This window comes from Leptodactylus fuscus, chromosome 4 (assembly GCF_031893055.1).
Source record: "Leptodactylus fuscus isolate aLepFus1 chromosome 4, aLepFus1.hap2, whole genome shotgun sequence".
NCBI lineage: Eukaryota > Metazoa > Chordata > Amphibia > Anura > Leptodactylidae > Leptodactylus > Leptodactylus fuscus.
The window spans coordinates 34,775,589-34,792,833 of NC_134268.1; the positions used below are offsets into that span (position 1 = coordinate 34,775,589).

Genomic DNA, 17,245 nt, shown 5'->3' on the forward strand with positions numbered 1-17,245 from the left:
TCCCATCATTCAGAAGTAATTTTTTTTGTCCCTAACACGTCGGAATAGCCTTAAGAAAGGCTATTCGTCTCCTACCTTTCGCTGTCTTCTCTGTGCCCGAAATCCTGGTTTTCGCCGGTATCCAAATTAGTTCTCTTGTTGCACTGGGGGCGGGCCCCAGCGCTCAAACAGCATTAGGGGCGTCCTTAATGCTGCGAGAGAACTCTCCAGCACCGCCTCCATCTTCTTTCGGAACATCTTCTTCCTGTGTTTTCTTCCGGCGCTTGCTTTGAAACTTGTAGGACACGGGCAAAGCCTACTGCGCATGCCTACAGGCCACAAGAAAATGGCCGCTTACTTATTGTGTAAGTGGCCATTTTTCTTGTCCCGCCCCCAGTGCTGCGAGAGAACTCATTTGCATACCAGTGAAAAATGGGATTTCGGGCAAATAGCGGCACAGAGAACGCAATGAAAGGTAGGAGAATAGCCTTTCTCAAGACTATTCCAACGTGTTAGGGACAAAAAAATTACTTGTGAATGATAGGATCCCTTTAATGTATAAGATCCCATTCACACAGCCCTAGCCATGTTTGTGGTTCTGCAAATGTGGTCCACAATTGTGGATATGCACGGACCTGCAAAATATGGTTGTGTGAATTGGGTTCTACACAGTTTGAATGATACGAACCACAGTGGCCCCCATACAATATAAAATGCCCCCAAGAGCATCCTTGAGCCGCTTCGTTCAAATGGTTTATTTTGCCATCTGGTTTGTTTCGGTGCCATTATTATACTCTAGGATCTCCTCTATAATAAGGGAGGGAGGTGAGTAATAATAACATTCATACGCACCTTGTCTCACCTTCTCCTGGGCATCCTTGCCCGACTGAGGCAAAGTACCCCAGAGGTTACCATTGGGATCTGTATTTGAGTTTCAGCAGTCACATGGGGTGTGCTCATGTCATCAACCCTCCCCTCCCCGTGAGTGCTGAGGACCAATTACTGGCCCCAGCAGTGACCTCAGCCCCAAAGAGGCCGTTGGGAACCATCAGAAGCCCAGGAGAGGGGAGTGTGTCTTAAATCGCCTCCCTCTGGGCAGGCTACTATTGGTAAGGGGCCCGATAGTCCCTTTCCATTAATGATATGTATAGCAGTCAGGGAACCAGGCTTTCTCCAACTGCTATCAAGGTATTGCGGGGTCTGGTCGCGCTGCAATGGTACATGAGCCAACAGAGAGGGCTCTGAGTGTCCCTTTTGGCATGTCGCCATTTTTGGATTTTTTTTTTTTCTACTAGAAGAAAAAATAGATGCATCATGAGATCTTCATATGGATTTTGCCTTGTAAACCCCACTGAGTTGAATGGGAGGCAGGAAAAAAACGCTTTATCTGCCTCCCTTTTCTATTTCCTGGCATTCCGGCATAGCTTTCTGCAGCTCAGGCCCAGATGAATGGGCTTAATCCGTGTGGGAGTTGTGCTGCGAAATCCACAGCAAGATCAAACATTTGTTTTATGGGTCTGCTGCGATCTCTGAATACAATGGATTGAAATGCAGGACTGAAAAATGGAAGCAAAGAGAGGCAGAATCTGGGTGGAATCTGCCCCAAAATTAGCAGCAAATTCCACCATGTGAACATAACCTATATCTGCGTATTGGTTTTCGTTCGGGGGAAGGGGGTCTGCTTGGGGACCCACAGAATAGAAACCTAATCCGCATTTTTTTTTAAAAAAAAAGCAGTTACCTTAGGAAACCTGCGGACCCCATAGACTATAACGGAATGCCCATACGGAGACTGGGCACAGATGTGAACCCAACCTTATCCGTCATAGGATGAGCGCAATGAGTGTCACTGTTTCCCATTGACTGATATATGACAGACGATGCTGCATCGGAGTTATGGCTCTGCATCCTGGCTCAATTATGGTCTTGCGGGCCTAAACCTGAACCTTGTAGATCAGTTTGATGTGGTCTTGGACTAGAGCACTCTTTCGTTGCAGTCCTCACCTTTTGCTATGCAAAGAGACATTTGCAGAAAATCTATCATTTCCTGAATAAAAGATGCGACAAAATTGCACCATTTGGTAAGTTTTTTGGGGTTTGGGGGGGGGGGGGGGGGGGTTGTTTTTTTTTTTCCTTTGTTTCAGATCTCCAGCACAAAATCTACAACGTTTTATTCCGATTTGTCCAATCTCTATTGTTGGTAAGTATATACAAGTTTTGTTGCCTGTTCTATTCCCCCCTGGTTCTCCAACCAGTTATGGACCCAAAGACTTACCGTGTGAGGTCACCTAGGCCTACTATGACTCTATATCTTGTACATGACGTCAAGTAAAATTCTGCTAAAATGTTTTGTGAGGATAAAGGTCGATCTGATGTGACCCAGTCATAGATGGCGGCTCTCATAGATCTGCTTTGTCTGTGTACACACAATGAACATTTACTATAGACTACCAAGAAACCAGGACAACAGTAAAGCAGATTATTCCTTAATCCCCAGACAGTTTACAATCAGCCATGGTATATTATTGGATTAGGGGGTTGTTTATAGACAAGATCACAATATACAGACTGGCATTGTAGGTCAGGGCTGGACAAAACCAGGTCACCATCGCGACTTGAAAAATCTGCCTTGCCAACCTGGATTTCCTCCCTATCCTTTGTGTATTTGCCAGCCCAGGGCGTCTACCTGGCACCAAATGCATTGACTCGAGCGGAGACTCATCGTAGTAAATTGAGTCTCCTGGCAAAAGCTGGTAAAGAAAGCACCGACTGGTGCTGTGTATAGCAGGGGTCCTCAAACTTTCCAAATGGGGCCAGTTCACTGTCCCTCAAACCAGTAGAGGGCTGAAATATGGTTTAAAAATCAATTTAACATTATATACTCCATAGTAGCGCCCTCCCCCCACAGTATTATATGCTCCTCATTACGCCCCACCCCACCCCACTGTATGATATGCTTCTCATTACGTCCCCCCACCCCACTGTATGATATGCTCCTCATTACGTCCCCCCCCCCCCACTGTATTATATGCTCCTCAGTACCCCCCCACCCCCACCCTACTGTATTATATGCTCCTCAGTACAACAAACACACACATACAATCACACACTCGCTCTATTATACTTACCCATGAAGAGTGTCCTTCTCCTTCAGACTGCAAGCGCGATGACGTCATCGCGCTTGCTTCGGGACAGAGGTCACTCTGCAGTCAGTGTAGGCCGCGGCTGCGCGACCTACACTGACTTCTTTCAATTGTATGTGCAGCGATCCACTCACTATCAGTGAATCGGATTCCCCGTTAGTGAGCGATACAGGCTATGACGCGTGGGCCGATTGGGGAGTCCTAATCCAACCTAAAAAACCTAATCCACATAAAAAAAGCAGTTACCTTAGGAAACCCACAAACGCCATAGACTATAATGGGGTCTGTGTGGTTTCTGCACAAAAAATGCAGACAGAAAAGTATTGTTTGCGGCCAATGGTGAACCTAGCCTCTCTGCTGCCTGACGCGGACCATGAAAAGATGCCCCCCCGTATTGAGTCGGTATTGGGGGGAGGCAGGGTAGACTGTTGGGGGTGCTAGCGGTAACATTACAGTAAATACAATGCAGTAATATTTTGTGCAGTAATACTCACAGGAGACATCATCTCACATTTCCTGTCTCTTCCCTTTGGACCGCCATGACCACTTCTTCCAGCTGTGACTTGACTCTGTAAAGTTTGAAACACAGACATCTTTGACTCCTCACTTCTCCACGCACTCAACCCCTACATATCCCACAGCAGCCTATATTATGCCCCACAGTGGCACAATAGACTGTGGGGCATAATAGAGGTTGCCAGGGGGGCCGCTGTGGGGCATAATAGAGGTTACAGGGGCCACAGTGCACCCTTTAAGCTCTATTATTCGCCACAGTTGCACACCCATGAACTATTATTATACTCAGGGGTCTTTTCAGACCCCCGAGTATAATAATCGGAGCCCCAGGGGAGGTGAGAGAACATAGTAAACACTGTTACTCACCTCTCCGGGATCCGATGTTAATCCTAGCAGGCTTCGGGCCTATATGGTAATGCCCAGATGTCACATGGTCTGGGATATTACCATATAGGCCCAAAGCTTGTGCTTAGCAGTTCCATATAGGCCCAAAGCCTGTGCTAGTAGTAATAGCCTGTTACTGCTAGCGTAGGCTTTGGGCCTATATGGTAATATCCCAGACCACGTGATATCTGACACATTACCATATAGGTCTGAAGCCTCCTGGGAGTAACATCGTTTATTATGTTCTCACCTCTCCTGGGACTCCGATTATTATACTCGGGGGTCTGAAAAGACAGCGGTAGTGGGATTGATGCCTGGCCCGGGCCTACTCACTACCGCCCTCCGCGGCCTATAGTACAAGGGGAAGCGGGGGCAGCAGTGAACAGGTCCGGGGAGGTTGGTAAATAGGCCACTAAAATTCAAATTTGATGCGGAAAGAGGAAAATTCTGCCATGTGAACCTACCCTAAGTCAGAGGAGGCGAAGGTGTCCATTTTGTGGGGTCAGAAGATAATACACATAATACACATAATACAATTTGGGGGATCTAGGGAAATTACTGTTATAAGACTCTGATGTCTTTTTGTATGTATTTGGCGTATTTTGAGTTGACTATTTTTTTCCACCGTCAAACGCCAAAAACCAATGAAGTTTCGGATGTAGCAGAGTTAGTGTGGGTTCACACTACTGTTGTTAAAGGGGTCAGTACGATGTCATTGCAACCGATCATGGTGGAAGAAAGTGTCCGTCATGTTGTTTCCATTGGAGTCAATGACGCAGACGCAGGGGGCTTTACCACCAGCAATATCCGTTGCTCTCATCCTATGAGGGATAATCACAAAGAACATTAACAACGGTAGTGATTTTATTTTCTGATTGTAGATTTTTTATAATTCTATTTCCTGTACATGGATATTGAAGCGGCCATCTTGCCACACTCTTCACAACATCTAGTAATATGCTTTACAGCACCTGCATGGCCATAGACTGCAATATACAGTGGGGCAAAAAAGTATTTAGTCAGTCACCAATAGTGCAAATTCCACCACTTAAAAAGATGAGAGGCGTCTGTAATTTACATCATAGGTAGACCTCAACTATGAGAGACAAAATGAGAAAACAAATCCAGAAAATCACATTGTCTGATTTTGTAAGACTTTTTTTTTCAAATTATGGTGGAAAATAAGTATTTGGTCACCTACAAACAATCAAGATTTCTGGCTCTCACAGACCTGTAACTTCTTCTTTAAGAGTCTCCTCTTTCCTCCACTCATTACCTGTAGTAATGGCACCTGTTTAAACTTGTTATCAGTATAAAAAAGACACCTGTGCACACCCTCAAACAGTCAGACTCCAAACTCCACTATGGTGAAGACCAAAGAGCTGTCAAAGGACACCAGAAACAAAATTGTAGCCCTGCACCAGGTTGGGAAGACTGAATCTGCAATAGGCAACCAGCTTGGATTGAAGAAATCAACTGTGGGAGCAATAATTAGAAAATGGAAGACATACAAGACCACTGATAATCTCCCTTGATCTGGGGCTCCACGCAAAATCTCACCCCGTGGGGTCAAAATGATCACAAGAACGGTGAGCAAAAATCCCAGAACCACGCGGGGGGACCTAGTGAATGAACTGCAGAGAGCTGGGACCAATGCATTTTCTGGTGCCTCTTTACCATTAGTACATTATCTACATGACCAGCACATTTTTGGTTGTATCCTATTATTTTCGTGGAGTGTGCCGTCACCCTACAGCCTCCTCTCCACTAGGGGGTGCTGATGCGCAGTTTTGCGGGGATCCCTATGATGTGCTAATCTCTTTTATAGACTGTAGTGGCAGTGTGGATGGGAGAAGCCTGCAGTTGTGACTAGTGATGCTGTCTGCCTATGTTATCCTTGTCTGTGGTGCTGAAGCTTCGCTCCTCATTCCCATGCACTGAGGCAGCCTGGATCTTTGCTACTCGGCACCGTTGAGCTCTAGGCTTTGCTCTGCGATTTTGTAGGTCGCACTTTTTGGCATTGCAAGCTCATTTTCTAAAAAATCCCAAGACATGAAGATGCATTCACCATGGGCTCGATTTTACTCCAACAGCTGTTGCTTGTGTTGCCATGTCCGCACCGGAACGATTATCCTTGGCGTGTGGAACCTGGTAAGCTGCCTATCATTTTTGGTCATACCTATAGAACATGCTCCCCGGCTCCTGACAACGCGGTCTAGTATTACTCAGCTTGTTGCATCATTAATACGTTGCAATGACCTGGACCTGAGCTTTTACTATATCATTTATCTTGTTTTATTTGCTATGGTATATTATATTTATCCGAAATCTCCGCCAATGTCTGTCCATGGGAATTGGACCTTAAAATGCACATTCAGTCTAAGTAATAAGTTAATGGGATCTAAAGACGGAATCAAAGCTGAGATCAATGTTGACTTATATGCGATGGGTTTATTGCATGCGACACTTTATTGTAGGGAGTCACTGACACTATATGAAAGCTTAGGATGCTTTGTTATTCCCGTATCTATATAGCCATATAATTAGATTATGTGCAGATTGTGTCAGATATTGTTTATCTGCTGTATTGTGTTATTGATGGCCTCTTGAGCTTTTCCACTATAGGAGTTTTTGCTCACCAGGGCTCCTTAAGACATAGGTAGGGTTCCCCAGAAGATAACCATGGCAGTTGCTGTCACTTTACCAGTAGATATGGGGTGGACAATACCCTTTAGGGGTTAAGCTATGATGATGATCTCTTGAAGTGCCTACATGAGATAATACCGTAATTATTACATTATCTGACCTGCCAAGTCCGCATGTTCAGGAGAAAGACCTGACACCATTTCACTGGTCCTGACACTATCATAGTGGTACTGAATCTAACCTAGTGATCACGAGTTTTTCAGGGATCCTATTCCTAACACCATATCAGTGATCTTGACACTATCTTGGTGTTCCTGATACTATCTCAGTGGTCCTGACACTATCTTGGTGGTCTTGAGACCATCTCAGTTGACCCAACTTCATCTTAATGGCACTAATCCTGAAATTATCTTGGGGGTCCTAACACAATCCCAGTTATCCTGATACCATGTAAATGATCCCAACACCATCTCAATGGTACTAACACCATCTCAGTGGTCCTTACTCTATCTTGGTGGTCTTGAGACCGTCTCAGTGGACCCAACTCCTTCTTAATGGCACTGATACCATCTCAGTGATCCTGACATTATCTTGGTGGTCCTAACACAATCCCAGTTATCCTGATACCATGTAAGTGGTCCCAACACCATCTCAATGGTACTAACACCATCTGAGTGGTCCTTACTCTATCTTGATGCTCCGGATACCATCTCAGTGAGCCTGACATTATCTTGGTGGTCCTAACACAATCCCAGTTATCCTGATACTAGGTCAGTAGTCCTCACACCATCCCAGTGATCCTAATAACATATTCCAAATTCCCGATACCATCTCAATGGTACTGATACCATCCCAGTGATCCTGACATTCAAGGTTGTGGAGTCAGGAACAGTTTTTGGTGGAGTCGGAAGCAAGTTACCAACTCTGACTCTTGCGTCATTTAGATTTTTCAGGAATTATCATGAAATTTCATCAGTTATCTTTACTGCTTCTGTCTGAACATGGCTGTCAGACATTAGTGCAGGAGTTGGAGTCAGGCCTTGGAGAAATAGGAGACCTGCAACCCCATCACAGTGATTCTGATACCATCTTAGGCCGCCATCACACAACCATACTTTTTATCCACAATTGCCAATAAGGTACGGACATTTGGATTTTTATGGGCTGTAATTTTATGGCTGTGTGTCTGGGTCATAGAAGAGTTGCAAAATATGGAGCAGGTCCTATCTTCTATCTATATCAGCATGAATGACACACAGATACCAATCCATACTGCACAAGGTCATGTGAATTAGGCCTTGGTGGTCCTGTAATAACACAACCACAGGTTCCTCAGTTACTGGCTGGCCATTTTTTCATTGTACAGACCAGGGGTGTAGCTATAAGGGGTGCAGAGACGGTGGCTGTACATGAGCCTCAGGGCCTGAGGGGCCCGATGGTAGGTAGTAGGCCATGTTATAGGTTCACACTTGCACCTGGTGGACCCGGACAACAGAAAGCTCATCTGCTAAAACAAAGGCTGCCCACGGACACCTGCAGACTATAATGGGGTCTGTTGGGTATCCATTGGGTTTCCACTAAAACGGGCGAAGAGTAAAGTCCTCTGGGTGTCACCATTTCCCTTGTGAAGAGCCCATGGGCCACGAGGCCATGTTCCTGTTCATCCCCATTCATTATAAAGGGGTCAATTTTTATTTTTTTTTTGTGTAAGAAGTACCCCGCTCTAGTCTATGGGCAATGCCTGGTATAATACCTCAGCTTTATATCAAGGCAAGGGTGGAGCTGATAATTCAATAATCTGGAATAATCTAATTCTAATCTATAGTTACCATTATGAACACTACAAAGTCTAATATGTTCAAGACCATTTTCCTTGGAATATGAATATACTATACTTGAATTTGAAGCAGATTTTTTTTCTGCTTGTCAAAAACAGACGAGGATTTGATGTGGAATTTGAAGCTGATTTTGATGCTGAATTCAAAGCAGAATTTGGAGAAGAGTGCCGCTGTATTTTGCCTATTGGGCAGGGCCAAATTCCGTGAGCCGATGGTAAAGGTGATATATTCCACTTCCCATTCATTCCAATGGGATTTCTCCGGTGGAATCCACCTGAAGAACAAGCAGGGCCTAAAATTCTGTGTAAAATTCAGCATTAAAATCTGCTGCAGATCCCTATTTGTGAATTTACCCTAAAAGGAAAACAGAGCATTTCTACAGGTAAAATTGCCATGCAGCTTTTTCGTGGTGTTTTTTTTTCTGCAGTGTGTGGGTGCGATTGAACAAAATCTCATTTGATTTGCTGAGATTGTAAAACGCAACGTTGTTTTTTGTGCTCAGCCTAAGGCTTCATGCACACAACCAAGTAGCCCAGGCTCCGTTCTGATGTTCCTTTTTGTTCCAATATTTCTAAAGCAGTTCCTATAAAATATCTGAATGGAGCAATGGGAGACCCTCAGTTGCACACTCAGTCATGTAGATGAAACCTTGATGATCCTAAACCCATTCTCAAGTAGGCAATTGGCCTAGTTTCCCCTGTGGAGGGAATAGAACACTTGCAGCCAGAATCCTACACAAGTTACTCCCGATTTATAAGGGTTCCGGCAGTGGGGCACCCTGTAATAAACTTGTTGGAACGTTTTGGCAAAATGGCTTTGTCCAAAGTGGGGAAAGGCAGTTTTAAAGGACCTTTCACCACCACCACCATCTCCTACTCTTTGCATCCTTCACCGCTCCAATGTTTCTGAGCAATCAGTGCTGATAGATTCAGCACCCAATATGCTAATTAGGCTCTATATTGTCAGGTGGGCAGTCCTGGGATGGAGCAGGTAGGTCAGGGACCACCCACCTGACAGTCATGTGGGTGGTCAGGTGGGTGACAGTAGTCACCTGACATAATGATGCTGAAACTAACCAAATGGATGGCTCAGAAACGGTAGTGGCTAGAGAAAGGATTCCAACTGCACCAGAATCAGTAGAGCGGCGCCTATTGTAGGATACAAAGTGATGGTAATGTTGGGGGTTATGAAATACTCGGGCTTTCCGAAGAAAAGCATCTGAAAGACATAAATATTTCAAGACTGAAGGGAACAAATTTTAGAATTCGGTCTTGACATTGACTATATGTTTTTTAATGGCTTGCGGTAGGGACTGTTCACACATCCTCCAGCTAATGCTGCTGTAATTGTATTTCTAAAGCTTTAGGCATTTCTGTTTGCTAATCTTTATCTGCTTTGCTGTGTCCAGCCGTATAATCTCCGTGCCCTGTGATGTCATCGGTATTAATATTCTTATTGGACCGCCATACGGTGTCAAGGCTGCCGTGTTTCCATGGAGGGAAAGCTGAAACTACTGTTGTTAGGTCGGTGCTATGGACCATTGTGTCAGATGAGGTCTCCATTATGTAACGGCCCCAGAAATAGTAACTACAAAACAACTATCTGTAATGTTAACAAGTATTTAGAAATTGGCGTCATTCCATTGAAGGAAACCAGTCCATGTATCCCATTACAATATACACATATATTCTAAATATCAGATAAGACCGCCCCTGAGTGTGTCATTCATGGTACGTCTGGCGATATGTTCCTTGGAATCCATTTCTGCAGTGCTGTATCGATAATGCCTTCCATATATACTGGTAGAATTGCTTTCTTACACATGGTGCTGTATTGTTGGTCACTATTATAGTGCTGTGTAATGGCATACATAGCTTTATATTGATGATTTATCTTTCGGATGGGTTATCAATATCAGATCGATGAGGTCCGACAATCAGGCCCCCCCACGATGAGCTGTATGAAGAGACTGCAATGTTTGGATGAACACTGTAGCCTCTGCACTGCTTACCTAGCACTTCACCTTACATTATATAATGGCTGTGCCTTGTGTTACAGCTCAGCCCCCTTCACTTGAATGGGACTGAGATGCAAACAGACCATGTTACTCATGAATATGAAATTGCTGGCCTGCAAAGCTTATGTGGATACCTCTACCACTTTGAGCTAATGTTGGTGAACTATTTTAAAGGGGTTATTGACTTTTTAATATTGACTGCCTATCCTTAGATCTGCGAGGGTCCAACATCCAGGGACCCTGATAATGTTACATGCCAGGAATTTCACTGCTCACATGTTGTACAAAGAGCCATCCCATTGAAGTCTATTGTGCCAGCGCAGCTCCTGGCATGGGAACATTACTGGGTACTGTCTTGTTACAGCTCATCTTAAGGTGTCACATGTACGGTATACTGTTGAACTCATGTAGATCTAATATCGATGGCCTATCCAAAGGACAGGATTAGAGATGAGCGAGTACTGTTTGGATCAGCCGATCCGAACAGCACGCTCCATAGAAATGAATGGATGCACCTGGTACTTCCGCTTTGACGGCGGCCGACCGCTTAACCCCCTGCGCGCCGGCTACGTCCATTCATTTGTATGCGAGCGTGCTGTTTGGATCGGCTGATCCGAACAGTACTCGCTCATCTCTAGACAGGATATCAATATTAGACGATGGATAACCCCTTAAGAATCAATCATCAATATTTAAGCCCCCCAAAAAACCCTTTAATCCCTGTGAGTCCTAAATATGAATATATAGAAACAAATCCACGAGAACTGTGATGTTGGTCGACACCAATAAGAATAAAAGCAGATTTTTCTGCCATATTTTAGCGACATGTACCAAATTACAGTCATTAGACCGGCGGTCAGGCCAGGACTTGTACCTATAATATGGACACATCTGCTCATCGGAAACTGGCCAAAAGCAGTAATAACATAGAATCCGCAACAGGATCATTTGTATAATAGCATGGTGAGAAGACTATGGCGGATTTGTGGAGTTATACCCAAAAGTGCAAACTATTCCACATTCTTCAATGTAACCAGGACCTGCCATGAATATAAGATGGACACACAAGATGGCCGTATACAACAGGAGTCCGGTATATAACACAAGGCGCCTCCGATAGGAGACTAGTGTGACTCTGACACCCCTCATTGGATTTGCCCCCCAAAAATGTCACCATAAGTGGCTTTAGCCTGAGGCTGGTCATGTTGCTTTCCCATAAACATATATAAATGGTAAGAGAGGACATAGAGAATAAGTATTTATTAGGGTTTATATTTTAGGGATATTTTTGTATATAACAATTCACATTTCTCATGTTGAAAACTACCCATGTGCTAGACTTCACCCTCCAGCGATCCTTGGGCGACACTTTATTAGTGTTAGTCATTTATTGTTTTCTGCGCTCGGTATCATTACCAGTTTAGGTTTTATATGGAGCTTCTAGAATTACCGCCATTGTTTAGACGTTGTCACTGACTACAGGGTATGACATTACACTTGACTCTGGCACATTCTCAGTCTTTGGATTTGTCACAAGGATATCGAGTAGAGGAAGCGTATATTTACAGTGTATAAAGAAGATAAGAATCTGCACTTAAAGGGATTCTACCATTAAAAAACTATTTTTTCTAGGTAACACGTCGGAATTGCCTTTAGAAAGGCTATTCGTCTCCTACCTTTGCAAGTGATCTCCGCCGCGCCGTTTGTTCAAAATACCGGTTTGTACCGGTATGCTAATTAGTTCTCTCGCAGCGATGGGGGCGTCCCCCAGTGCAGGAGACGCGATGGGGGCGTCCCCATTGCTGCTCGAAAACCGATCTCCAGCGCCGCCTCTGTCTTCTTCTGCATCCGCCCCTTCCTTCTTCGGCTTGACGTCGGACGCCTGCGCAGTACGCTCTGTTCAGCGAACTTCGCCGAATGTACTGCGCATGCCCGCGGACATAGTGCCGACACCGCAATTTCGCGCATGCGCAGTACGTTCGCCGAAGTTTGCCGAACAGAGCGTACTGCGCAGGCGTCTGACATCAAGGCGAAGAAGGAAGGGGCGGATGCAGAAGAAGACAGAGGTGGCGCTGGAGTCGGTTTTCGAGCAGCAATGGGGACGCCCCCATCGCATCTCCTGCGCTGGGGGACGCCCCCATCGCTGCGAGAGAACTAATTAGCATAACGGTACAAACCGGTATTTTGAACGAACGGCGCGGCGGAGATCACTTGCAAAGGTAGGAGATGAATAGCCTTTCTAAAGGCTATTCCGACGTGTTATCTAGAAAAAAAGTTTGTTAATGGTAGAATCCCTTTAAGCAGATCTTTGACGGGTTCTACCGCTCATTGTGAATCAGTTTTATGTCATTGGGTGCTTAATGGGGCTGTCTACGACTGGATATTAATGGCCTATCCATAAAATAGGTCATCAGTATTAGATTGGTGGGGACCTGGTACCCCAACTGATCAGCTTCTGCAGCTGCCTGATCTGCATAGGGTTTGGACTTGAAGCAGACAGTAGACACCATGATGGCTCACTAATCTCCCATTCAGGTGACGCCGACACCGGCTCTCCTCTCCCACTAATATGATATCCATGACCTATCCTATAGATAGACCATCAATATGAACCCTTGGACTACTCCTTTAACCTACAAAAGGAACAGACACAGACCAAACCCAAATACACAGACCCATATTACGGCAGTCTAAATTTCACAGGTACGAGACTTTTTTAGTGCTTTCTTTCCAACTTTGCCGAAATATCCATGAAGCTCCTGCAAAAAGGAGTGCCCTCCCCATATACTGTAAGAATAGGAAACGTCTTAGGTTCTTGGCCATATTGTATCTGACAATTGACAAAAATTTACCGTGACTGACACATTGTGTGCCGATGTCACAAACGGAACAGTGAAATGCTACAAAGATTGGTATGTCGCACTTCAATATAACTAGTTCTTGTTAGGCTACAATGACACTGACGTTGTGTGACCGTTCGGGTATTCTGCTCTCCATTCCACTTGAAAAATACGGAAATTCAGCATTTTTCGGATGCAAACCTGCTGGACTCCTTTATAGTCTATGGGGTCCGCGGGTTTCCACAAGTAACCGCTTTTTAAGCAGATTGGGTTTACGTTTTTCGGGTCCCCAAGCGGACCCAAAGAAGGAAAGCCTCAACACTAGTGTGAACCTAATGTAAGTCCTGTCCAGGGATGTTGCTAGAAAGGGGCAACTGGGGCATGAGCTCTTGGTGCTGAGTGTTTGGGGCGCCAACTCTTGGCCTGGATATTTAGATAGAGCGCTCGATCAGCAAACACCCCATGATGGATATTTTGGGCTATAAGACTCTTTTGATATACTGTATATTACTTGTATTCCAGGAGTTTTTGGTGGTCAACGCTGTTTTTACAAATAATACTCCTTTATGCAACTTTTTAGGAATGAATGTCAAACAACCCACGGTAGGGCCAAAATAACAGGATATTATTCTGGGCAGTAGGGTATCCAGGATGAGTATACATCCACCAATTGAAGTGGCTACTTAGACTTAAATCCGGCTTTGCTTTGGATACTTCATTGTACAAAGAGGTCAATCTAACATAATAATATTCAGTGATGGGCCCCCTAATCTCAAAAAGTGAATGGCACTGATTTCAAGAAACACATAGGCAGACTTATATTATACCTACACCTAGCTATAGCGCCACCTTTGTCCGTGGATGTTTATGTTAATGCAACTCAGCTTATTGACTTGAACGGAAATGAGCTAAAAATCTATAAACAGTAAATTGTCGATCTCTTAAAAAAAAAAAAAAAAAAAAATCCAAGAGTTGTCCGCCTCGGGTTACGCTTTGGCTTCCTTCTAGTACTCTATCCTCCTTTGTCGTAGATTCTGTGTTGAATGAAGCAAATTTTTAATTATGAGATCATCAATTCCAGTTTTCACCCTCTTAATAAGATTTAGCTTCCTCTGTAGAGATTTGCTGATCTCCGGCACTCCCCCGGTGTCGCGCTACAGTATAATTTACTTTTCTCCCATATTATTACGCCAATTTGTCCTGGCTTGCTGTTCCATCCCCTCCATGGTACGTGCTGATTTCCAGGAACTCGAAGTCTCTGCAGTTGATTCACTGGCATAATCTGGAGAATAATATGAAGTCATCCTGGATGCAATTACGTTAATTATTTCTGTAGATGCCGGAACCAAATAGTTTGTTTGGCAGCTAGAACCTTACTGGAAGAGGATTTGCTGAATTTGCGCTTTGTAATAAATGTATAAACATAGGGAGTTATGGAAATGTTGATTTTTGTGCTCAGCCTAAGGCTTCATGCACACAACCAAGTAGCCCAGGCTCCGTTCTGATGTTCCTTTTTGTTCCAATATTTCTAAAGCAGTTCCTATAAAATATCTGAATGGAGCAATGGGAGACCCTCAGTTGCACACTCAGTCATGTAGATGAAACCTTGATGATCCTAAACCCATTCTCAAGTAGGCAATTGGCCTAGTTTCCCCTGTGGAGGGAATAGAACACTTGCAGCCAGAATCCTACACAAGTTACTCCCGATTTATAAGGGTTCCGGCAGTGGGGCACCCTGTAATAAACTTGTTGGAACGTTTTGGCAAAATGGCTTTGTCCAAAGTGGGGAAAGGCAGTTTTAAAGGACCTTTCACCACCACCACCATCTCCTACTCTTTGCATCCTTCACCGCTCCAATGTTTCTGAGCAATCAGTGCTGATAGATTCAGCACCCAATATGCTAATTAGGCTCTATATTGTCAGGTGGGCAGTCCTGGGATGGAGCAGGTAGGTCAGGGACCACCCACCTGACAGTCATGTGGGTGGTCAGGTGGGTGACAGTAGTCACCTGACATAATGATGCTGAAACTAACCAAATGGATGGCTCAGAAACGGTAGTGGCTAGAGAAAGGATTCCAACTGCACCAGAATCAGTAGAGCGGCGCCTATTGTAGGATACAAAGTGATGGTAATGTTGGGGGTTATGAAATACTCGGGCTTTCCGAAGAAAAGCATCTGAAAGACATAAATATTTCAAGACTGAAGGGAACAAATTTTAGAATTCGGTCTTGACATTGACTATATGTTTTTTAATGGCTTGCGGTAGGGACTGTTCACACATCCTCCAGCTAATGCTGCTGTAATTGTATTTCTAAAGCTTTAGGCATTTCTGTTTGCTAATCTTTATCTGCTTTGCTGTGTCCAGCCGTATAATCTCCGTGCCCTGTGATGTCATCGGTATTAATATTCTTATTGGACCGCCATACGGTGTCAAGGCTGCCGTGTTTCCATGGAGGGAAAGCTGAAACTACTGTTGTTAGGTCGGTGCTATGGACCATTGTGTCAGATGAGGTCTCCATTATGTAACGGCCCCAGAAATAGTAACTACAAAACAACTATCTGTAATGTTAACAAGTATTTAGAAATTGGCGTCATTCCATTGAAGGAAACCAGTCCATGTATCCCATTACAATATACACATATATTCTAAATATCAGATAAGACCGCCCCTGAGTGTGTCATTCATGGTACGTCTGGCGATATGTTCCTTGGAATCCATTTCTGCAGTGCTGTATCGATAATGCCTTCCATATATACTGGTAGAATTGCTTTCTTACACATGGTGCTGTATTGTTGGTCACTATTATAGTGCTGTGTAATGGCATACATAGCTTTATATTGATGATTTATCTTTCGGATGGGTTATCAATATCAGATCGATGAGGTCCGACAATCAGGCCCCCCCACGATGAGCTGTATGAAGAGACTGCAATGTTTGGATGAACACTGTAGCCTCTGCACTGCTTACCTAGCACTTCACCTTACATTATATAATGGCTGTGCCTTGTGTTACAGCTCAGCCCCCTTCACTTGAATGGGACTGAGATGCAAACAGACCATGTTACTCATGAATATGAAATTGCTGGCCTGCAAAGCTTATGTGGATACCTCTACCACTTTGAGCTAATGTTGGTGAACTATTTTAAAGGGGTTATTGACTTTTTAATATTGACTGCCTATCCTTAGATCTGCGAGGGTCCAACATCCAGGGACCCTGATAATGTTACATGCCAGGAATTTCACTGCTCACATGTTGTACAAAGAGCCATCCCATTGAAGTCTATTGTGCCAGCGCAGCTCCTGGCATGGGAACATTACTGGGTACTGTCTTGTTACAGCTCATCTTAAGGTGTCACATGTACGGTATACTGTTGAACTCATGTAGATCTAATATCGATGGCCTATCCAAAGGACAGGATTAGAGATGAGCGAGTACTGTTTGGATCAGCCGATCCGAACAGCACGCTCCATAGAAATGAATGGATGCACCTGGTACTTCCGCTTTGACGGCGGCCGACCGCTTAACCCCCTGCGCGCCGGCTACGTCCATTCATTTGTATGCGAGCGTGCTGTTTGGATCGGCTGATCCGAACAGTACTCGCTCATCTCTAGACAGGATATCAATATTAGACGATGGATAACCCCTTAAGAATCAATCATCAATATTTAAGCCCCCCAAAAAACCCTTTAATCCCTGTGAGTCCTAAATATGAATATATAGAAACAAATCCACGAGAACTGTGATGTTGGTCGACACCAATAAGAATAAAAGCAGATTTTTCTGCCATATTTTAGCGACATGTACCAAATTACAGTCATTAGACCGGCGGTCAGGCCAGGACTTGTACCTATAATATGGACACATCTGCTCATCGGAAACTG

The 17,245-nt window shown here is 44.3% G+C and overlaps 1 protein-coding gene across 1 annotated transcript in view; it reads left to right on the plus strand.

Moving 5' to 3' along the window:
* Positions 1–5,854: 5,854 nt before the first annotated feature.
* Positions 5,855–17,245, plus strand: part of LAPTM4B (lysosomal protein transmembrane 4 beta) — a 67,044-nt gene continuing 55,653 nt past the window's right edge. The window contains exon 1 of the mRNA XM_075270341.1: positions 5,855–6,173. Coding sequence (XP_075126442.1) covers positions 6,075–6,173 — 99 coding nt within the window. The 5' untranslated portion in view covers positions 5,855–6,074. The remainder of the gene's footprint in view (positions 6,174–17,245) is intronic.